The sequence below is a fragment of the Myotis lucifugus genome, unplaced genomic scaffold (assembly GCF_000147115.1).
Source record: "Myotis lucifugus unplaced genomic scaffold, Myoluc2.0 scaffold_240, whole genome shotgun sequence".
In the NCBI taxonomy this organism is placed as follows: domain Eukaryota; kingdom Metazoa; phylum Chordata; class Mammalia; order Chiroptera; family Vespertilionidae; genus Myotis; species Myotis lucifugus.
In genome coordinates, this window is record NW_005871288.1 from 652,543 (window position 1) to 678,357 (window position 25,815).

Genomic DNA, 25,815 nt, shown 5'->3' on the forward strand with positions numbered 1-25,815 from the left:
CGCTTTTATTATAGAAGATTGAAGTTAGCATGGTAAAATGTGTTTCAATTGTACATAATTAAATGTATATAAACTAAGAAGCAATGCTGAGAAACAAAAAATAAATCCCTTCAGATAGTAATAAGTTAAATTAATCTATAATTATTAGTCAATTTTAAAAGGTGGGTTCTTGTTAGAAACTAACATCAACTAAAAACTTATAAATGATGAAGAAAGAGAAAACAAAATACACATCTGAATAAGGAAAACCACGGTTGAAGAAGACTTTTTTCTCTTTAACACTGTTAAAACCTTGAAACTGGAGGTAGACTTTTGAGTAAAAAGCTACTTAAATAAGAATCTTAACTTTTTTGATAATGTACAAAATGAACAAGTTGACTTACTAAATATGCCATAATCTCTGAGGAAGTTTCTAATTTCTTTTCCCATCACTGTAACAAAGTTTGTATAACAAGAAAATCTCAATAGGGTTAAGGCATCAATTATTTTCCCATTCTGCAAGTTACACAGGAGGAGGGGAATTATTAACAGGAATGATAAAGCTGTACTTGCATTTGGTAACACAAAGAGACGCTTACAAATGAGATGTCTCATTAGTTTGAGCAGATGGATCAAAATTAAAGGCTGAATCGCCAACTTTTAATTTCCCAATAGCCAAGAAGAGCTTGAAGTCTTGTGGAGTATGACTGTTGAAAAGTCAACATGAAAAGATTTTCTCCATCTGTCACCACACATGCTTGAGTGGAACACAACTGCCTCCTACTGTTTTTAATACTTTTCAGGCAAAGCTGCACATAAAATCTATTAAGTACATGAGCCCACACATTTAGATGACTGGTACACTGAAACCCATGAAATAGTACGATCAGAGACTATCAGCATGGTTTTTGAAGGTGAAATTTGCTCTATTCTAATTTAATCTAATGGGAGAAAAGCAAAATGAATTCATTTGTGTGTGTGTGTGTATGTGTGTGTGTGTGTGTGTGTATTTAAATTAATTTTTGATCATGAGAAGTATATATTTACCTGAGCATGTATTTTTTTTCTTTTATTGGACACATCAGTTAGTCTATTCAATAAAGGTCTGAAAAGTAGCTGCTCTGATAAAATTTAGGAAAACCACAACTAGGAAGAAAACCTCGAATACCAAAACAAACTGAAGGTTAAGAAAACAAATAAAATCAAGGAATATTCCCTGGAAATATTTTTTAATTGGGTTGTCAGGGAGAGGGAGTAGCAGAGAAAATTCTATGTTTCCCTGGACTAGAATAGACTAACTTACAATTTTTTACTGCTATACACTAACTGCTAACGTATATTTAAAAGGCAACAAAATAAAGCTAACATTAATTAAGTACACAGCCCCACAAGAAATAATTTATGTTTTCTTAACAAGGAAAAGCACCTTTATTGAATATGTAGATGGCTACCTAATAGCACTGCACTAATGTCAGTCAGTTATGGCTGTATCTGAATTCCAGAAGCACAGCTCTCTGCCTGTATGCTTTTCTATCTCTGTCTCCGTCTGTCTGTGTGTGTCTCTCTCTCTCTCTCTCTCCACACACACACACACACACACACACAATTTACTGTACTTATATATACAATAAAACATTTAAACAGAAGAGTCTTTTAGAATGAAGCACATAAGGCCTTTCAGTCATCAGAGTTAGGCAGAATAATATAACTGAAGAGTTAATTTGGTGGTCAGTTTTTCAGGTAATAAAAAGATTAATAAATTATACATTTTTCATTTTCTGAAAGATGGATACATACAAATCCATTTGGTGAAATTTATCACTTGGAGCCTTATACAAAGAGAGCTAGTAACTGGGGTAGTGTTATATGCAACCTCAATTGAGAGGGGGAAGAAACAGTCCTGGCTGGTTTGGTTCAGTGATTAGAGCATTGGGCGGAGGACTAAAGGGTCTTGGGTTCAATTTCTGGTCAAGGGCACGTTCGTCGATTGAGGGGTCGGGGTGTGTGCGGGAGGCAACCAATTAATGTCTCTCTCACATCGATGTTCTCTCTCTCTCCCCCCCCTTCTTCCTCCCTTTCACTCTGTCTGAAAATCAATGCAAAAAACATCCTTGACTAAAAAAATAAATAAAAGAGGGGAAGAAACACAACTCAGAAACTCTATTCTATTAGGAAGTTCTTTATTAACTTTTTAATAAAAGCAGAGGACCGCAGCTTAGGGAAGGTATCACTTCAAGGAGATAGAAAAGGGAAAATAATCCAGTGAGGGGTCCTAAACCACTGAAAACAAACTTCCACATGGGCCTCAGTCATCAAAGACCCCTGTGAAGTAGCAATTCTTGTGTGATGAATTAAATAGAGGTTGGCTAGTCTTATTGAAAGAGATATCTACCTCAGCTTCCAAAATCCAAATGTGCAACAATCCTCCTTTCCAAGTCTCCACACTACAATTTCAGTCCTGGAAATACTACAAAGGCATCTAGCAGAAGCTGCCATGGATCAAGCTACATGCACTTACAGGCCAAATAGTAGTTGGCAGAGCAACCTGCAAATAGAAGACTTAAACAGAACAATCCCTTTTAAAAGACTGAAAATAGGAAAAGATCTCAGTTTGGGGCAACTTTTTCAAAGTTACACACAGAATATAAGTAATTTAAAGCAATGAAAAAGATAAAGCTTTGTTCTCAAATTGTGTTGCAAAAGAGCTTTCAACTTGAGATGACTGCGTTAATGTAAAAGACTAAGGCGCTGCCTTAACAACTCAGCACTTACAATCTGAAGGCACTGGGTTGGGCATTTGTAACACTAGCAATACCAGAGACAACTATCAACTAGTGGGCCATAGTCCTGATGAATTTTACATTTCCCAATATCCCACCTCACTCAGGATGTTAAATCTTTGAAGATGAGGCAACTCATCTCACAATCAAATAATATTTACCAAGGATTCCCCTTGCACATGACACTATACAATGAACTTAACCAACAAGATTTCTTTATAACCCAATTTAATAGGACCTGTCCTACTGGAACACAAAACCTAAAAGAACAATATTGCATAAAACACACCATTATTTTTTTTAACCTGACATCTTTAAATGTTTATTTACATTTTCTATTTATGGTTCTGTGATATTACTGGATAGGAATAACATAATACATAGGTTATAGAAACTATAGAAATAACTGAGAAAAGATAGGGAATAAAATATTTTAACCAATGGAAAGATGTACACCAACAGAAATTATCTTTGGGTGGCAGAATTAGCAGTAATTTTCTCCCTGCTCATTTTTGCTTTTGGTGTGCCCAAGGGTTAAATTTGCTTAAACTCTCTTTTTGCTCAGTCTCTTTTATACCAGTAATATTTACACAACATTTAAAAAATACAAATACAAAGGCCAAAGACCAAAGGGTCACTGTATGAAGCAAAAACACAGCATTGTCTAAAACAGGATAAAATAAAGTATACCTGGTGTCCAGCCTTTACTTGCTTCAGAACACTTTCATAACATACTTCATCCATGTTATTCAACTGTTGCACCTTAAAATGTTTAAAACAAAAAAACAAAAAATCAAACGAAGCAATTATAAAATTTCTAACTACAAAAAAACTGCCAATTAAAATGCATCTTTAATTACTTTCAGACTAGCTAGAATGCATAAATAGCAAAGGCAATATAAATATCTAACATATAACAACCTGATAGAAACAAACACAATTAAAAAATACAAATAAAAAACATCATACAATACTTTCAGAGTACTAAGCATGCCATTTTTTTAAAGACAGTAATCTTAAGGATAATATACTAGTTACACATATTTTAGAATTACTTTAAAGTTATTTTCTCTGCTTTTCCTTGACAAGTCCATTCTTTAGGCTGTTTTTCTTTTATAAACTACCAGAGGCCCAGTGCACGACATTCGTACGCTGGGGGGTGTGGGGGTCCCTCAGCCCGACCTGCACCCTCTCCAATCTGGGAGCCCTCAGGGGAGCCCTCTCCAATCCGGGAGTTTCTGTCTTTGCAATCATATGAGCAAATTGTCTGAGACCCCCAACCCAGTTTGGTTGGTTGCTCACAGAATAATAGAGGCATTTTTTTTTTCCTTCATTGGTGGAGATTCCTGGAAGTTTTAGGATATCATCCCTTTAATTTTTCCTAGACACTCTGATTTTTCTTATGTCTCTCACCTTTGCTTTCCCTCCATCCCCCACCACAACAGTAACTTGCTCCAGGCTCACTTTGCTCTACTGTCTAGGACAGTGGTCGGCAAACTCATTATTCAACAGAGCCAAATATCAATAGTACAATGATTGAAATTTCTTTAGAGAGCCAAATTTTTTAAACTTAAACTATATAGGTAGGTACATCGTTATTAACTTAATTAGGGTACTCCTAAGGCTTAGGAAGAGCCACACTCAAGGGGCCAAAGAGCCGCATGTGGCTCGCGAGCCGCAGTTTGCCAACCACGGGTCTAGGAGATCCATCTGCCACCAGAACTATGATTCCCAGCATTCCTGGTGCTCCCCGCACTCTGGGCTTCCGCTTCCGGTCCTGGGCTGCCATCAAAACTACTATTGCCAGAATTCCTGGTGCTCCCTGCAATCTTGGTTTTCCCTTCCTGCTCTGTCTCCGTCCCATGGCCTCCCACTCTGCCAAGTCCTCCAAGCCACCAGCTCTCCCTCTCGGCTCTCCGTCTGGCGGCCAATCTCCCCAAGCCACTCCACTCTCCGCCGGCTCTCCCGCTCTGCTCTCCGCCCGGCACCTGTGTATGCAAATTAACCCGCCATCTTTGTAGGGTTAATTTGCATACTCACTCCTGGTTGGCTGGTGAGCGTAGCGGAGGGACGGTCAATTTACATGTTTCTCTTTTATTATAAAGGATAGAGTTTTCCTATGTAATTTTCCAAATCACCAGAACATTACCAATAGAATGTCATGGTATAGAAAACTGAAATCTAAAGAAACACTGTTTCTGTAATGTATATGTAGAAAGGTAGTTTGCTTTCTATAGTAACATATTTCTGGTTAAGTGGAAATTTAATATCAAATTTATGAATTAAGAAAGGGTTTCATTCTCACAATTAATTCTGAGCAAACTGTAAATCAAAAGGAAGTGGTTAACCCAAAGGTGGAGGCATATGACACAGTCTGTGTATCTTAACATTTATTAAGAGTTTGGAGGGAATGAAAATGTCATATACATCTGAAATGACTATGATTTATATTTTTTGTTTTAATAATGTAAACACTTCAGCATTCTGAAACTCATGTTTTATAATGACTAAGGTAGATGAGATAATCACAAGATAATTTACTCCCCATTAATGATTCAAAAAAAACTTCCTCCAAATAAAGCTGCTAATTTTTCAGTGTACTTTAAGTTGAGTTCTGGCCAAAGTAATTACATATTTCAAATTAGACATGTTACACACACCATTTTCCATGTTCTTCCATAACAACTGAATCATATCATGACTTTTTAAATGAAAATCTGAGAAACTTATAAGGATTTCTTCTTAAAGGAAATGACAAATTAACAACTGGTTAGAAAATATATCAAACAACAGACACCCTGGGGAAATGCATAATGGTTACCAACTGTATATTACAGCTGAGTGTAAAAATAAAACATTTTAGTAAGACAAAAATCTCTATTTATAACTTATATAATTAATTTATTGTTTACTCTATATAAGATATGTAAAAGTCTTTTTTAATTTTGCCAAATTTCTAAACATTCAAAATAATTATGATGGTTCATCATCTAATACCATTACTTTTATGATTATGATACTAACATATTGTGGTGAAAATAGTTGCATTTAATTAGCTTTAATTTATTTGCCAATTTGTAGGATGAAATGAAAAGAGATTTAAAGTGGCTGACAAGCATCTGAAAAAATTTCCTTCTCTGTATTTTTCTGTGGTAAGCACCTGCTATCAGTTAAATGGTGAAGCGGAAAGAACACTACAGCTTTCAAGAAGCAGCTCTACATCTGCCCTGATGATACATTAAAATTAAATTAATAAATATATATAAAGACATGATTAAAAACACAAGCAGCAAGTAATACTAAAAAAAACACTTGGAGTAATTAATGAGGGAACTTCTTTTTATGATAACTATCACCATATCATAAATGATCTTTATGTGCACAAGTTGGAAATGCCTTCCTGCAATTCTAAAGGTATGTTACTTTACTTCAATGTTGATGGAGCATATTAACTCTTGAAGTGACAGTCATTTCTGATATTTTTAGCTGAGTATTTTATTTATAATAATGTAAAATGGCCCTATTGTACTAAAAAAATTGTTTTTAGATAAGAAATAATGTAATATGTTAATGATCAAGATTGATGTAGTAACCATGGCTCCATCTTTTTATTTTTTAAGAGATCATGTGGTCTGTGAATATTCTCCTGAAGATATTTCTTCTACAGATAAAAAAAATATGTTGTTAAACAGAATGATAAGTATATAAATTTAATAAGTATACAAATTCATGATATTTAAAAATAAAAGTCAACAGGGATGGAACTGGAGAACATTATGCTAAGTGAAATAAGCCAGTTAAGAAAGACAAATCCATATGATTTCACTCATATGTGGAATTTAATGAACAAACTGAACTACCAATCAAAATAGAGACAAACTCATAGACACAGAGCAGGCAGACAGCTCTGGTGGTAGTGGTGGTGGTGGGGAGGAAGTGGGGGTGGTGGCGGTGTGTATGTCTAGGGATTGAGCAAAAGGAAAATAAGAGAGAGAACAGAGGGATAAATTATTTAAATAAACAAACAAATAAATAAACAAACAAACAAAAGTCCAAAATAAGCACTTTAATCCTTCAAACAGTACAAGATAATACTACTAACAAACTAGATAAACAAACTTTTTAACATATTATAAGGAATTTCAGAAATGCCACATATATATAATTAGTATGTATTAATTATAAAACATAAATTATATAGAGCACCTCCCTTAATAGGTGCTACCATGTGATTATTTTTCAATTGCATGTAAGGTATTATTTAGTTTAGATAAATAATATACCAACATATGTATTACTGGTTAATGAGAGCCTTTTATTATTTCACACTGTCCTTCAATCATATCAAAATAACTTTTTGAAACGCATATTCTTATATGTAATTTGTATTCCTAGCTGAGAATACAAAATATACATTGATAATAGCAATACAAACTACTATAAGCAACTTTTTGGAGAAGGAATTACTCTAGTACATATAGTTGAGAAAGTGCTTGACTTTGTCTAGGATATTGTATTTGTAATGCTACTGAAATGGTCTTTTGGAGCCTCTAATCCTAAATACATCAACAGAAATAATTTTAGAAAAAAAGCATAATTACTAAAATGAATACTTACCTTATTTGTACCTTTAACCCCCAGAAATGTTTGTCCAAGAGGAACTGGTCGAAAACGGCCATCAAAAAAGAAAAGGCCAATGTAGGGATTAACGTGTAAAAATGCAGCAACATCGAGGTAGTTGGGTAAGGTTGCAGAGAGTCCAAGAATCCTTATCATACTCTGTGTAGATTCAACCTATGTGGATTATTTTAATTAATGTATAAAGTAGATTCAACACATCTGGATTTTTATTAAGTTTAAAATAAGTTTTTTGAAATATAAAGTATGAAACATTCACAATAAAACAAGATCCCCCAAGAAATACAGAATATTAACACATAACCTAAAAGACAGGAAATATGAAAAAAGTGGCCTAACTGTGGCATCTGAAATGATATAAAATAATTGAATATATTTTCTGAACTAGAAAAATCCTACTTGTTAAATGTTTTCTTCTTTTTTTTTCTTCTAAAAATGTATGAACACAGTAAATCCCATGAACGAGAAATAATAGAGGCCACATTCTTATGACAATGTTATATACCTAGAAAGATAAAACCAAGGGATGGGCAAAAATTATATTCACTTCACAATTAAAATACATTATTATGATCCCATGATGCCCCTATCAACAACTTCATAGCAGTTTTCTGCTCAGTCGAGAAGACTCAGTTAGTATAAGAAAAGTGGTCCAATGTGAGTAATATGAATACTTTCAGAATCATCCATCCAGCAACATTGGCTTAGGACCTAACTAACCTTTAGTCAATGGGGATACAGAACTAAATAAGACACAGATTCACACATTTAGATAGATATGGATGAAAATTAAAGTACAAATATATAGTACACCACTTTTTACCATGAATTTGCTTTTAAAGAAATCTTATGGAAGTCAGCAAACACCCAAGCCAAAACCAACCAAAATGAAGGAATTCTAAATAATAAGAAAAGATGACCACACCCATTATTTAAGTAATCTCCTTTACAGGTGGTAAGAACCCTTTATAGGGATTAGAGTGATGATTTTTAATTATACAATAGTTCTAAGTAGTAGTGGTGGTAATATGAAAGGAAAAAACCTGATTTCTGGTTTTAAAATCATTATTTACAACACAAAAATTATTAAATATGGTACCCTACAAACACCAGAGATACTTTTCTGCTAAAAATCTATTTGAAAAAGAATTGTATTTTCATCTAAGAAATATAATCCTATAATTCTCAATATAGATGAGACTATATGAGAAATATTTCATTTTAAATAGTGATAATTTGGAATTTCTTATCCTAAGCTAAATCTCAAAGCTCTAGACACTGTATCTATTCACCTAAAAATTAATTGTTAAAAACTATAAAATTTCATATTCTACAGTGTCCTCTTTATCATTAGCTCCAAAATGAAGCAGTAAATTTTTATAATGTTTTCCCTTACATAAAATCTAAGTTTGAATAGTCTTCCTAACTCACTGAAAACAGTTAAGAAGACAATATTAATTCAATGCCATTAACTACAACAGATTTGGCCTTTTATATGCTTTTCTCTTTCCAAGTTTCTTTCAATTATGCCTAATACTACCACGCAACTCAGAACCAGAACAGAACTATACTGCATTAGAATAGGTCCCTAAGGCTTTTGTTAGTTACCAATGTTGAAGTGCTATGTAAAACACTGCCATCTACTATAATCACAAGGAACAAATAAAACAGGTACTTTACTATTTAATTAACAATAGTTGCTAGCACTGTGCTAATACATTGGAAATATGAGAACCACAAAGACCCTTCTGTCAAGGAGATTAAAATCTAGTAGGGGATACAAATGAAGGTATAATTAATTATATCAAGTTGTGAAATTACAAGGAAGACTGGTAAGTGCTAAAAATGTGCAAAGAAAGGGAGTATAGAGAACCCAGAAAAGGTGCAATTTTATTGAGTGGCACATTCAAAAGAATAGTAGATTTTCAATAGATGGATGTGTAGAATGATGGTGATATATACGTTTGCATTTATAACCCTTAATCTCATAACTAAAAATATACTCTGACTTAAATATGACTAGTTTCATCTCTGAAAAGGGTCAGTAGTGCTGGATGGAAAGTGGAGAAGGAACAAAGAGTTTTGTGTGGCTGGAACCTATGGGTACTAAAAAAGATGTAGAAGTTAAAATTAGACAGATTAAGGTTTCAATAGTCTCTAATGTCCAGCTAAGTAAATCAAATATTTTTCTTAAGATAACAAACAGCAAGTCATCAAAATTTATGAGCATAGTAGTTACGATAAACTATATTACTGGAATTTGAATATATTATGGCAGTGCCAATGTATATATAAGACATATTAACATATATCTATGTTACATAATATTGCATATTTCTATATCATATTAATAGATATTTACATAATTATATTATGTGTAATAAACCTATAACATACACTTTTAATATAGCTTACATATTTAACTTTACATTATATTTATAAATTATATATACAAAATTATACCATTATGCAGTTATAAATAACTTACAAAACATTTATATATTTATGATTGTTTCAAAATGTATATGATACACACATCTATTTTCTCCCTCAACTGGGAATGCTCAAAAAAGAAAGATGTCCCATCAAATCCCTTGTAAACATGCTAATGACAGACCTCCTGGTAAAGGTGCTAATGATATTTACTTGACCTCTAATGTTCTATAGTTGCAGGAATGTCCTTATCTTTGTTATGCTTTTAGCTGAGGGACATGGTCTCTCTAAATGGTCAATCTAAATAAACCTGGAATATGGCTTCCTGAAAAAAATCACTAAACTATGTAAGTACCAAGGGCATAAAATCAAAACATCTCATGATCAAAATAGTTCTCTTTTGTGTAAATGATACCCTGCATACATCTTTTGATATCTCAGATGTAAAATACAGGGGAAGAGACTGGGCACGGAGAGGAGAGAATTAGATGAAATTGCTAATATTCTCCTTTGGTCTACCATGGTTTAATACTGCTTAGTCAATATTAGATTTAGCTTTGCGATACAGGTTTAGAACAGAAGCTTTCCAGTATTTATTTTAAAGAGACTTCAATAAAATAAGACTTAAAAAAAAGGTAGGGTATTTTTAACATGAAAATGAAATAGCTACAGTTTTCTCCACAGTAAAATTAACGTTATCATTAATATGAGCAACACATATGAATATTGCCTTGCATGCTACATTTAAATTTTAAAAGTTATTCATACCCCCATAATCAGCTTTTCAGTGACTTGCTCTTACCTGTCGTAAAGTCCGTGCCACGATGCTTTCTAATACTGGCCCTCTATCTTCATGCAGCAAATGAACTTCATCAAGAATGAGGAGCTTTACAATTTGGGAAAGAGCTACATCCCCAACACTCTTTCTTGTCACTACATCCCATTTTTCTGGTGTGGTCACAAGCATCTATAAGACAAGAAAAGATAGTCAAATTAAAAAGGTGAAAAAGTCATATAGATATTTAAATTTTAATTGTGTCACCCAAAAAGAAATATGATTGGCCACCTATGTATCAGTACAGATAAAATAAAAAGTGTTAAAAATATCCCAGAATGATATCTAATTCACGGTAGGCAATGCTCACTTCAACAAGACCTTTCTCTAGTTGTGATTTTAAACAGTTATTTAAAAATTAATGAAGTAATCAGTCATTCAATTGTAGGGTGACATGTATAAGAATCAAGTATTTTTAAAAAGTATCTTACAATGCAACAGTGTAAGTGACACTATCTTTTAAACCTGCATATTCTCATAATGGCCTTTAATTGAAAAGGGACAAAGGAGTGAACAAAGCATTAAATGGAAATGAAAAAGAAACCAAGAATCCACTCTAGGAATGGTCACCCGTTTATATCTATCCAAATTTAGAGGAAACTTTACTATTGATACCCAGCTTTTAAAAAGTGCCCTTTAATATCAACTATATATGCAGTACTTTATACCAAAAAGTAATATTCATACTACAACATAACTGGCAGATAACAGGAACCCAAACAGTAAGCCACTGGTGATCCAGGGCATACAGAGCAAGAGTTAGGCCCAGGGTACTTATGAGAACTTCACAGAAGTAGACCATCTGACAGGAAGTTTTGATTACATATCTATTTGCTTTTCACCTGGTGAATTGTTTGCGTCCTCTAAAAGCATACTGTGGCAGAGAAAAAGATGACAAGCTTAATAATATCTTCTACTATAATAACATTATATTAGGAAATAATCCTGTAAGTGGATAATTCAAAGAACACATGAGGTAGCAAATGGAAACCAAAGCTATTCTTAGCCAGGACATCAGATTATAGACACTGTTACATTACTTTGTGTATGACTAAGAAGTTAAAAAAAAGCACTAGCGAATAAATTTTTAAAATGTGTCTTACAATTGATGAAATATGGCTCATTCAGTTGAAAATGTTATAATCTATTAACTAAGCTGACGAGTAGTACTCATGAATGCTTGTTAACACATCTGTGGTGAAAGCAGTCAGCCTGGAGTTGTTACAAATCACATTCAGATGCTATAAATGTAGACCAGGCAACAGTTTACAATTTAGGAAGTCTATCTTCTTTTTAAAACACATAATCACATACCTACTCAACCAACAAGCTTATAAATTACATAAATGTTTTAATTTAAAGATTAAATTTAAAATGTCACATGGTTTAGAGTCCATGAACTTATGTATAATTACAGTTATACTAAACTCTGTTATACACATGTCAGCTCTGATGGATGGCAACAGCCACCGTAATAGAATCTGACAGCTAGCAGATTATACCTGCCCCTTAGGACACCACAACAAATCAGTTAGTTCCAATTACTCCCTTTTCTATATTTTTTTTAATGTTCCTTCCTCTCCCATCAATTCACATGTAAAACACAAAGTCCTCTGAAGTATTTAGTTGTATTTATGTCAAGGATGACAGCCTTCAATTATAAAATGAAAATATATAAATTAGGAAATCTTCCAATGTAAAGGTATTCTTACTGCATATTCTGTTGAAAAGATATCATTTGGTCAGGCTAAAGCATAAAGAATGTAATCTTGGTATTTCCATGTTTAAAAACATTCTATACTATTTTTAGTTAAAAATTTTAAAAGTAATATTAAATAAAGAAACTGTATAATTCAATAAAACATTCTAAAACTCTTGAAGGAAGAGAGCATGGAGTGCTGAGTGTAGGGGAGAACAAGTTACTATAATATATAATTCAAAATTGAACATTCAAGAAAATACTTTCTAGACCACATGTGTTTACAGCTAGAGTAGAATTGCTTATAGTTCTTTTGATTCAAAACACTTTCCAATAAAATGGAAACATGCAACTTTACTATTTAATTAACAATAGTTGCTAGCACTGTGCTAATACATTGGAATTAGAGTGATGATTTTATGAGACTATATGAGAAATATTTCATTTTAAATAGTGATAATTTGGAATTTCATATCCTAAGCCAAATCTCAAAGCTCTAGCCACTGTATCTATTCACCTAAAAATTAATTGTTAAAAACTACAAAATTTCATATTCTACAGTGTCCTCTTTATCATTAGCTCCAAAATGAAGCAGTAAATTTGTTTTCCCTTACATAAAATCTAAGTTTGTAAGAACATACATACTGAAGTCTAGTGTCATCGTATAAGCTTGTAAAGGATACAATCCTTTAGTTTTACCCTAGAACTTACCTAATTACACATAACAGAGAAAAATACTACAATTGTTCATACTAACATGTATATAAACTATAAAGACCCTGCTCTTATCATTCTGGTTGCTTGTCCATAATACCCCAGGATCTCAACCCACTAAGTCTTGTAGAGCAAGGGTGTGAGATCACTTAACAGTGATTCCTCTTCTGTTCACTCAGAAAGACAAGTTCTTGACATGTGAATAACTGGTGATAGAAATTTGTCCTGTGATAAGTCCTGTTCTGTACCATTGAGATAGAGAACATTAGAGAACAGCTTTCCTTGTCTTTTGTAAAGTAGTCTTCTTCATCGGACTGGTAAAAGTACCCTGTGAAAGTGGGGAAGAATCCTTCTCATATGACCTTGAACATTTCATAGGCACTTCTCTTTCCTACCACACATGCAAAGCTCAGTTTAGGAGCGACTTCTTACTAAAATACAACATTTAAGATGTCATATTGTAGTACAAAAGTACTAAAACCTCAAATGTGATGGGCTAAAAGTGTATTCTGTAGCGTTTCCGAAAATGATTCCAAAAAATACCAATTTTTTTCATCTCTTCAAGTAATTCCAGACATTCAATATTAGGAGATTTTATTAATTCAAGAACAATTAAGCAAAAGTTTGCTAGGGATCTACTATTGGGAAGAAGATAAATGGAGGATTCTAAATCTTAACAAATTATGGCAGGATATAGGCTGATGAAAATGAGCGCAAATAAGGTAACTAGTTGTCCTTACTGCTTACCTGCTTATATTATGTGGAACCTTTCCATTTTACTTAGAAAAAGAACAAAGGCAGGATGTGCATACTATTTAATCACAACCTGTAGTTATTCAAAGAAGAATTTCTCAATAGAAGCTTATGACTAAGTCACTCACTCCATATCCATGGTTAGGAATACAAAGAAAAAGCCAAGAAGTTTACAAGCTTATATTTTAAGAAAGAAAGAAAGAAAAAACCAGCAAAGAAGTAAAATGTGGTCCAAACTCTTCCACAATGTTATGAAATGTAATGGTCACCTACGAGGGGGCAGAGGGGACAGCTGACCCTATGCAAGCAAATGCCACTGACTCAGTCTATAACTCTAGGTATAAACTACACATAGCCAAGTGAAATTACATCTTTTTCTGCATTTTTTTCTCCATTCTCTCCAACTTCCTACTCCCTAACAAATTTATAGCACTGAAAAAGGGATCAAACACACTTATATGTTGCTGGCTTTTAAGTGGCTTAACAGAAACTCATATAACACTAAAGATGAGGCACAAAAATTAATACAGAAGGAGAAAAGTAAATACGGCCAAAGGATTAGCCAAAGCAGTATCTGTGATTAGGTATAAAAACTGGCTCTAAGCTTTCTTGACACCCAATTGAAAAACTGGGAGCAATCTTAGCAAGATGGCAGCAGAGGAGCTTCTAGTGCTCAGTCACTGCCCCTCTGAAACATCAATTTGAACAACTATTCGTGCATGAAAATAACTTCACAAGAGCTTAGGATTCCAGGTGATGGATTACAGTATGTGGATGAAGCACAGAAATAAGAAAAGACACATTGAGTAGAAAAGATAAATTCACATTACCACCATCTACCCTCCCCCCGTGCCCCCATCTAAGCCCAGGCAGCCCAGCAGAGAGATAGCCGCCTTATTGGAGAAGGAAAGTAAATGAGTACCCAATTCACTTCAGACAGCCTGCCCCAGCACCAGGCCTACTTTCCCTTAAGGTCTGCGGTGCCCCCCTGGGAGGCTCCCGAAAACCCAGGTTCCTGGTTCTACCAGCATGTACTTAATGGCTCTAGCAGCCCAAGTAAGGTGGCTCCGATGTTCCCAGGCAGAATCCATGGTGCCAGGTTACAAGCAGGCCCCTGGGAATCCCAGCCCGTACATGAAAATGTGTTCAAAATCACTAATCATCAGGGAAATGCAAATCAAAACCACATTGAGCTACCACTCACACAAACCTGTTAGACATCACCCCTTTTACCTAAGGTGTCTGTTTTGGGTTGATTTGTGTCCCACAAAGAGATCTGTTCAAGTCCTAATCCCTGGTACCTGTGAGTGTGACCTTATTTGGAAATATGGTCTTTGCAGACGTTAACATGATAAACTTTGCAAGCAGCATTGGTACCTTTAAAAATAAATTTTCTAATTACTTTGCTATTTTTACTAAGTTAATATCCATAAGAATATGAAACAATCACATGATAGGAAAAAGTAACTATACGTTAATATAAAAAAAACAGAAACCATTAATAGAATATGACCCCCAATCCCCTTTGCGCTTCTCTAATACTATGAAGCATCCTATTTTTCCCAAAGGAATACTCATGAAATAGCCTAAATTATTATTCTAAGTTTTGGTTTTTGTTGTCAATGAAAGCAAAGATAATTAGATTACTGAGTGCTTTTACCTTATAAAATAAGAAGAGGGTCTCATATAATACACTAGAGGCCCGATGCATGAAATTCGTACAAGAGTAGGCCTTCCTTCCCCCAGCTGCCGGCCCCGGGCTGGCTTCCTTCAGGCCGCCCACAGGCACCCAGGAGCCAGGCTTCCCTCCAGCCGCTGGCAGGCACCTAGGACCTGGGCTGCCCTGCAGCCCCGGCTTCATCCGGAAGGACGTCTGGTCTAATTAGCATATTATGTTTTTATTATTGTAGATAATTTGCATTCACTGGACAGATTGTTATGCATCAAAAATTATCATTCTCTTACTACCCTCTCCAACCCAAATATAATAAGAACAGTTAAAAGCAGTAGTTTATATACAGAAGTATACTTTTTAGTCAAAGCATTTTAATATTTTATAGCTTTTAAGTCTTGAAAAAGTAAAAATAATTAATAACTAACACTCAGATTTCCATGATTCTTCAAAAATAATTTATAGTTTTCTTACTAATAAAAGTAATGAGATATTCTTCAAACCAGAGCTCTCATTATTTCTTAATGGTAAGCCTTCAATGCAGAAAATGTTTATCCTGGCAAATAATTTTTACCTTTCATCAGGGATTTTAAAAGTGGTAGTCTTCTAATTCCATTATGTATAAACACAAGGTGAAGACTATAAAAACTAATCATAAACTAATCACTGTTCTTAGTGATAAAAACTTTCACATTTTAGGTTCTAGCCCCTTTGTTTGGGTATCTCTCTTAACAAAAGAAAGCTTAAAATTTTATTTTGGTTATTGATTGCTTAATTATATGAAATTGGAAATGCAAGTAGAAAAAAACACTCAAAACAAGAAAAAAAATATTGAATGTTTATAGAATTACAAAGGACTGAAAAATCATTATTGCCCCTAAAAACACACTAATTATGTTTGTGCAGTCACTTGAAAAATTAAGCTTCAACAGTCAAGAATCACCTTCAAAATATAAAAGAATATTATTGTTGTTTTTTATTTATGCTTCTAAAATAAGTACTATTAAAAACAAATCCCAAACCAAACAAAGAGGACAACTAGGGAAATAAGAAGCAACATTATAACAAATAGAATACCACACTAATTTCTAAACTAAATCAGTACAACAGAGTATTTATATTTCATCATTAAGACTGGGTTTTTCAATCTGTTTAAAAACTGTACCTGTACTTAAGTAGCTTAGAGAATAATGATTTCAAAAGATTAGTATTCTTCACTTATTTATGAAACAAATACATAGTATTTTAATGAACTAGAAAGTGATTTTATCCTCAATATCCTGACTGTCCTAATGTATGGCAGAAGTTCAGATCTTTACAAAATCTGTAAGATGAAACAAATCCTTTTGTGCTAATAAAATCTACATTGTGCATCATTTTCGCTTCCTTTTAGTTTTTCTTATTCCATGTTTTATAAGGCAGCTTAAATTTATGTTACTTTCTTTTTAGCTCTTAATACCAAATAGAACATTGAGTAAGAAAAGGAGATTTGAGGGAGGGGGTGGTGATAATTATAAGTAAGCTATAAAACTATGCTGTATTTTCCAGAGCAAACTATAATCAACATAGGATGTGGCAATTTCAATGCCTAGATATGTAATATAAAGATATATGGGCTAAAGTTAAACTAGTTTCTAATATGGCCATAGATCACTTGAGATCTCAGAGGGGAGGAGAGTAGGGAGGGGGGGACTGGAAAAGATTAGACAACACAAACGCATATATGCGTAGCCCATGGACATAGACAACATGAGGTGAAGGGGGAGGTGGGAGGCGGAGGGGGGCAAAATGAAGCGGGGATAGGGGACATCTGTAATAATGTCAACAGAAATTCTCAAGTATACAGTATAGTTGAGAACTGTATCAAAATAGGTTCAGAACAAAGAAAGCCTAATGTTTATAAACATTTTCTTAAACTGAAGACCAGAGACTGTAAGACTAAATTCTATAAAAGCAGAGTGGCTTAGCAATAATTAGCTGCTTTCGAAACTGACAGAACCTTGTATGCTGGAAGTATATGCCACCTAACAAAAGGAAAACTACGGAAACTGCCTCGGCCTCTGTCCTCTATATGCCATAATGCTTGCCCTAAACACTCACTGTCACTGTCCAATAGAATGCAGAAGGGATCATCTGAGTTGAGGAAAGAGAAAGGATAAGGAAAAGCACAATTGCTCAATGGAACCACTAAAAAACACAATGAAAATTTTAAAATAATAATTCTTCATAAAGAGTACACTTGGGAGAAGTCTGAAATTAATGGCAGATGTAGAATAATAAAAAATAAGTGGAAAGGTAGGTGGGTGTTTTCACTGATGAGAAAATTACTAAGTTGTTCAAAGTTGCTTTTCAGTTGAGCCTCAAAGAGTTATTCTCCTGACAATAAATCATAGAATTATATAATTCTATTTTGTAAAAGAAAATTTTACATTCAAACCTCATAACTCTTACTAGACCTGACAGTCCCTAGTGAACCACAAAAAAGATCATATGCCATATTATACTTAATTAAACAAGATCCTTAACAAGCTCGGTAGTTGGACTTAATTCAATAAGCAATAAAGAATAAGTGAAAGTTTATGAGCAAGGGAATAATATGATCAGAATAGCATGACAGAGAATTTGCCTTACCATATTTTTTTTTAAAAAAAGATAAATTAACAACACTGAAAACATTTTTGAAAAATGACAGAAAAAATTATAGATGATATTTAATTGTGTTAATTATTGGGATACTTATTTACCGAAAAATATAAAATGGGAATCATGAAAAGCTATTTAAAATTACAAATGTGGTACATAGTAGGGAAAGCAGGGAGTTAAAACTTCAAAAATAAAAGTCAAGTATGTCTGTACTCCCGCTGCTCGGCAGTCCTCCTGCTGTGCTCTCTCTGTAACCCAATCAAAGGCAGTGATGCAGCAGTCTACTCATCTGTGCAAATATGTAGAAAGATTGGGTGCGAATATGTAGAAAGATAGGGTGTGAATATGTAGAAAGATCTGTTTCGGGTCTACAAAAAATTAGCATCACTGGCAGTAGGGCTACTTCAGAGGAGAATAAAGAGCATCACAATCTAGAAAGTTCAATTTATAAACTCTTATTGAGGCCAAGCACATTGCTCCTGCCTTTGCAGAGTTAACAAATATTTACAAAGGATACAGAGCAGGTCTAGAAAAGTACATAGATGAGCAAATGGGGAAAAAGGGATGCTCATAAGCCTTTTGAAAATTTAATTTGTAAATCAATGTAGATTTCAATGAGTTTGACTTCTTGGATCTATAAAATGGAGACACTACTCAATAAGGTTCTAGTAGTACTGACTGAGGATGCATATACACATAGCACAGTGCCTGGATCAAATTTGAATTCAAATGCTACCTGCCTTTCCATAAATATTCTTTCATTAGTATCAATACACAGTGGGATACAGTATAAGAGCAATCAAGATTTTATTTGAGAGAATGGTCCAGATTTCTAAGACCACACAGGACGCAAAAGCATAGACTTTGTGGACAAGGTATCTACACTAATAAAAGACAAACATGCAAATTGACCATACCTTTGCTATGCCTTAAGCCACGCCCACCAGCCAATCAGAGAGACTATATGCAAATTAACCCAACCAAGATGGCGGCCGGCAGCCACGGAGCTGAAGCAAGCAGGAGGCTTGGGTGCCCCAATAATGGAGGAAGCCAAGCTTCCCACCTGCCACGGCCGGGCTCTGAGATCCACTCAAAGCAACAAAGTTTCAATTATAGAAGGTAAATAAACCCCAGATACCTGCTTTTAGCCAGCCGTGGCCACCGAGCTGGAGCGAGCAGGAGTGGGTTGCCCCTGGCGATGGAGGAAGCCAAACTTCCCTCCTGCCCGCCCTGGCCGGCTATGAGCTCCTCTCAAGGCTACAAAGTTTCAATTATAGAAGGTAAATAAACCCCAGAATAAAAAAAAAAGAAAAAAAGGAGAGCCTGGGAGTTTCCGTCGCTGGGGGGGCTTGGCCAGCCTGAAAATGGCCCTCAGCCCCTCACCCAGACTAGTCAGGCATCCCATTAGGGACCCCCCACCCTAAAGGGGGTGTGGCCAGCCTGAAAACAGCCATTAGCCCCTCACCCAGGCTGGCCAAACCTCCATGGCGTGAGGGTCCCCACTGGGGGTGGGGGGGGGCCTTGACCAACCTGCAAACAGCCATCAGCCCCTCACCCAGGCTGGCCAGGCACCCAGTAGGGACCCCCACCCTGATCCGGGACACCCTTCAGGGCAAACCAGCCGGCCCCCACCCGTGCACCAGGCCTCTATCCTATATAATAAAAGGGTAATATGCAAACTGACCCTAACAGCAGAATGACTGGGAATGACTGGTCACTATGACACACACTGCCCACCAGGGGGCAGACGCTCAATGCAGGAGCTGCCCCCTGGTGGTCAGTGCGCTCCCACAGGGGGAGCTCTGCTCAGTCACAAGCCAGACTGACGGCTGCCAGTACAGCGGTGGTGGTGGGAGCCTCTCCCACCCCCTCAGCAGCGCTAAGGATGTCCGACTGCAGCTTAGGCCTGCTCCCCGCTGGCAAGTGGACATCCCCTGAGGGCTGCCGGGCTGCCAGAGGGATGTCTGACTGCCAGCTTGGGCCCGATCGCCCAGGGAGCAGGCCTAAGCCAGCAGGTGGACATCCTCCGAGGGGTCCCAGACTGCAAGAGGGCATAGGCCAGGCTGAGGGACTCCCCCGAGTGCACAAATTTTTGTGCACCTGGCCTCTACTTATTTTATAAATATAAATGAATGTTGCTGTTGTAAGACGCAGGCAAAAAAAAAAGTACTCACAGTGTTCATACAGAGTTTTGAAGAGTGGGTAAGATTTGAACAAATGTCATTAAATAAAGGAAGGCATCATAAAAAAAAGAGAAAATGTCTGAGGAAACTTACTAAATTAGAAAAATGTTATTTGAGTATTGTTATCGTAGAAACAGCAAAAATGGTCTAGTAATAAGTTATATTGGAAAGCAGATTGGATGTAAGGTGGGAAACCAGGCAGGATGTAGATTGTGGAGAATCCAATGTCATGTACAAAGCCCTTTCCCGTGCAATAATGATTCTCAAAACATTTTGATTTGGGACTCCTTTGCACTCTTAAAAATTACTGAGACCCCCAAAGAGCTTTTGTTTCTGTGGGTTATATCTATGAATATTTCTTATGTTAGAAATTCAAACTCAGGAATTTTTACAACTCAAGAATGTAAAGTACTGATTCCATTAGCTGTCAGTAACACAATCATACATTATGCAGCCCCTGGACTGCATAAGACTAAATACTTGTCATTATGCGAGTGAAAGAAAATAACATCATAATATTAATATGAATATCCGTTTTAATCTTGTGGACCCCTGAAAGAGTCTTAGCAATCTCTGAGTGAACCCATGCCACATTTTGAGGGCCTCTGCTCTCCAGCAAAGGGATTGACAAAATCAAGCCTGTTAATAGTGCGCAGAAAGACTAAAGCAGAAATATACAGAGGAAAGCCCCTGGATTTCACGTAACAGTGAGATAAGATTGCCAAAGCTAAACTTAATATTTACAATAAATTTCTTAATGCTATTTTTTAAATCTCCAAGCAATAAAAGAGGAATAATTTGACTTAATTTCTTCCCTAAACTTCATTGTAGTCACCAGGATACAAAATTCACTTATTTAAGTAAGACACATCATAAGCATGGTCTCATGCTCTAGAATGGTTCCAATTTCAGGAAATTTAACTGTTACTAGAGATAATTTAAAAAATATCAGATTTTGATTTAATGCATATGCCTTTACCAAGACATTATAAAAGTAAACTCACACACTAAAAAAATGATCTAACAGTCCATGTTCTGATGTGTAGTTTTTGAGATTTGATCTCTGCAATTACATGTTCAGAGCTCCCTTGGAGCAGCCTCGGAACCCAGCATACATAATGCCACTTTATGAAAATATGAACAAGCTTTCAAAACCAAATGTGTCCATAAATAAGGAAACTGGACATAATATTGAACTGTGTTATACAAATGTGTAAAACTCCCTTCTCTTTAGTGTATAAACTTAAAATTTTAAACATGATTCAGGTCATTGTGTTAAGTGCACAAGTTATATAAAAAGAATCAAATTTGTTAGAGAAAGTTACTCTATGTAAACATATAGTTTAATGAAATCAAATTTAGAATGCTTCAAGGAAAAAGCTAAATGATATCTAATCGCTCAAATTTCACAGAGAATAATACAAATTTGATCATATATCAAAGATTAGAGAACGTCCTTTTAATTAAAAGGCACTTTAAGAAATTATTAAAATAGCTCCAGGCAGGTGATACTAAACTAATGATGATAAAAGCATTATGCATTTAATGTATTGATATAATTATTAGTTTTTAGAAAAATTAATTTGGAATAATAAGATTCTACAAAAATGTTATGGGGTAAAATGCATGGGTTTGAATCAACTTTTAAAAAATTATCTATGAAAGGCAACTGGTAAAATTGACACCAATATCGATTATAATGCACTCATCTTTATTAACCCCAAAATACATTTAACTGGAACCTGTTTTTTTTTTGTCATGTGGTTCAGTGTACCTGTATCTGTTGTAGTGGGTTGAATGGTAACACCAAAAAGATATTCACCAGAAATTGAATGTAACCTTATTTAGAAAAAAAGGCTCTTTGCAGATATAACCAAGGTAAAACATCTTGAGATATATTTATACTGGATTTGGAAAAGGCCTAAATCCAATGAATAGTGTTCTTAGAAGAGTAGGAGAAAGAACACCCAGGGAAGAAGGCCATGTGAAGACAGAGGCAGAGATTGGATGGATGTGTCTACAGACCAAGAAATGCCAAGAATTGCCAGCAGCAGAAACTAAGAGAGAGATGTGGGGAAAAAGTACTCTGTCAGAGCCTCCAGAAGAAACTAACCCTGCTGACACCTTGACTTTGGACTTCTGACCCCAGAATTGTGAGAGTTAAGTTTGTGTTCATTTAAGTTTTTCAGCTTATAGTAATTTGTTTTGGCGGCCCAAGGAAACATTTAATACACCTTCCAATCACATTTTAAATCAATGTTCATTCAATGTTCCAAAAGCTATTATCATCTATTTTCTATCAAACTCCCCTGAATTACCCCATTAATATTTGGTCATTTGGCATTTTATTTATTAAAAGTACTATAATCATCACCTACTTACATGTTGCATCCATTAATGATAATCTAGTTGTATATCTAACACTAGAGGCCCGGTGCACGACATGTGTGCACTTGGGGGGGAGGGAGAGGTCCCTCAGCCTGGCCTGCACCCTTTAGCAGTCTGGAAGCCCTCAGGAGATGTTCAACTGACAGCTTAGGCCCGCACCCCACGCCCTCTATCAAACATCCTTATTGCTGCTGCGGAGGCGGGAGAGGCTCTTGCCACTGCCGTTGCACTCGCCAGCCATCAGCCTGGCTTGTGGCTGAGCAGCACTCCCCCTGTGGGAGCACACTGACCACCAGGGAGCAGCTTCTGCATTGAGCACCTGCCCCCTGGTGGTCAGTGCACATCATAGTGACCGGTTGTTCCGCTGTTCAGTCGATTTGCATATTACCCTTTTATTATATAGGATAGTTTTTGCCTACTCAATCATAAGATCCTTGAGGGCAGGAACTGTGAATCTTAAATGTTTTTGCTGTCATGCATGTCACCTATTGGAGTACTTTATCCAGAGCATGATTAAGTAACTTCCTATGTGATAAAATAAAGAATGACTAAAAACTTTTCCTTTAATTAAATAATCCAAATGAAATGTTTTAGGAGACTAGTCCAGTGGTCGGCAAACTCATTAGTCAACAGAGCCAAGTATCAACAGTACGACAACTGAAATTTCTTTTGAGAGCCAAATTTTTTAAACTTAAACTATATAGGTAGGTACATTGTTATTAACTTAATTAGGGTACTCCTAAGCTGGCCTTTGCTAAAAATGTCCTCAATCTGATTGAGATATGTTCGCTGAGGTCGACCCCTTCCAACTCTCCCATCCACACTCGTTTTGTATACTTGTTCTGTCTATCTCCTTTCGTTCATCCTCTCTATATGTCCAAACCATTTCAACATACCTTTCTCAATCCTCGACACTGCATCTTCTTTCACTTCACGTCTCCCATCGCCCGACCAACACCCCCCACTTCTTCTAACACCACTTCTTCAAAATAGACTTGCCCAGGCCAAAAACCGACTTCTGCGCATGGGCCACAAAGTTTCAATCGCACTGTACGTGCGCACCCGCACGTGGTATTTTGTGGAAGAGCCACACACTCAAGGGGCCAAAGAGCCGCATGTGGCTCGCGAGCCGAGGTTTGCCAACCACTGGACTAGGGGAATCATTTAAATATCTACATATTATTCTGCTCTTACAATTGAAGTCTGTCTTATCCTTACTCCCTTGTGTTTCAAAAGAATATTTATTGTCAACGGACTTAAAATCTATACCAGGAATCTAACTCAAGATATAGCAAAAATCGCAGAAGTTAGAAGGGATACCATAAAACGAAGCCCCACCATAAACCTCTTTTGTAGAAGACGTGGTTATAAATAAAGTTCATTAAATTATGTGTTATGTTTATAGTTACTTCAGATATAGCTATTTAGCAATTTTCACAATTACCTGGAAAAAAAAGATATTTTAAAAATGTAAGTATGCAACATACCTGAGTTCGTAAAATTTCACTTTTTGACAACTGCATATCACCAGTCAATTCTTTCACAACGAGGCCCAGTGGCTGTAGACGTTTGCTGAAGTAATTTGTCATTTCAGCTGCCAAGGCCTTCATTGGAGCAACATACACAATCTGTGCCAAAGAAACACTAGCTTGACGAATGAGCAAAAACTACAATGTCATTTGTTTTACAGTGGTCAATACAAGTCATAATTTATTGCAAAATATGATTCTAGCCACTTCTAGTGAAAAACCTTAATAGTGATATATGAAAAGTACTTACTTTTGTTGGATAAGTATACAGCTATTTAAAGGACAATGGAATTTGTTTATACAGCCTTATCACTTGGAAAATTCTTTCTGCTTCAAAGTTAAATGTATTTTCATAGATTTTTCACAGGATTAATGGGATTTTCATAACACAAGCAGAGATTGCCTTAATAGCAATAAAGTAAATCAAGCAGCATTCTTTATGTGATTTCATGTACAATAATCCTAAAAGACTTACGGATTTTATATAACATCTACAACGACCAAATAATTTTTAATTTTACAATTTAAAAAGCTGTTATATGGCTTGTTGATTTCCTACCTTAAATTCATTCTTTTTGATAACACCTTGTTGAAAATGTTGTCGAATTTCATGCAAAACTGTAAGCATTGCAATGTTGGTCTTTCCAGCTCCAGTGGGGGCACAAATCAGCATGTTCTCATTGGTGTTGTAGGCAGTCTCAAAGACAATTGACTGAATTCTATTGAGTCTCCTCATTCCTTTAAAAGCCAGCTGACCAATCTAAAAAAGACATGACCCATTATAAATAATAATGTGACGGACCCATACAAAACAGTAAATACAAACATTTACTTCCCTTGATTAAAAACAATAATAACACACAAATGACTAATTTGTTCAGTCTCTCAATGTGTCCTATATTTAAATGAAAGTATGTTCAATTGAGAGCAATTCACAACTATTATACAATTCTAATAATGCATTTGGGAATTGCAACTCACTAAATTTGAAAACAGTATGATAAAGGATCTATACTTGTATCTTTGTACACAATCCTAAGTATAAAACAATGATAAGTTAATAAGGTGAGGAAACAAAACTAAACATAGGTATCTTTTGAATATATATGATATTCTAGTTTATTTATATTGAAGATGAGTAATGAATGTGCAAACCAGAAACTTCCTGGTGATATAAATCAATGAAAATTTCTATTTCAATATCTTATGGATTGTTTTAAAAAACTTTTTGAAAAGGCATCTATAATCATAGGAATAACAGCTACAGATTACATTTATTCATAGCTTACACTACAGCATACACAATTGTAAGCACTTTATATAGTCCTTATTTCATCATGAGAACAATTCTATGGTATAGGTACTATTGTTATGTTGTTTTAATAGAGAAAAAAATTAAGACAGCATGTGCCCTAAACAGGACCCTTCAAAATGTAAACCCTTGTTATCCTTCACCACTGCTATTCTATGTACAATGCTCTGACATCCTTTGTGACTTTGCACTATCTATAATGTCTTTCCTAACACTGAGGCATCATTATCACTCAAGTTCAAGTTCAACTGTACTCT

At 35.3% G+C, this 25,815-nt stretch overlaps 1 protein-coding gene across 8 annotated transcripts in view; it reads right to left on the minus strand.

The window, feature by feature from the left end:
* The window catches only part of ASCC3 (activating signal cointegrator 1 complex subunit 3), a 247,270-nt gene that overhangs the window by 161,000 nt on the left and 60,455 nt on the right, over positions 1-25,815 (minus strand). For 7 of the 8 annotated variants that reach the window (XM_006098563.3, XM_023762281.1, XM_023762280.1 and 4 more), the window contains 5 exons: positions 24,806-25,006; positions 24,205-24,345; positions 10,633-10,797; positions 7,377-7,553; positions 3,450-3,521 (listed from right to left, as the gene is read on the minus strand). In XM_006098563.3, the coding sequence (XP_006098625.1) occupies positions 3,450-3,521; positions 7,377-7,553; positions 10,633-10,797; positions 24,205-24,345; positions 24,806-25,006 (756 nt within the window). The remainder of the gene's footprint in view (positions 1-3,449; positions 3,522-7,376; positions 7,554-10,632; positions 10,798-24,204; positions 24,346-24,805; positions 25,007-25,815) is intronic. The other variant, XM_023762284.1, reaches the window with a different exon arrangement.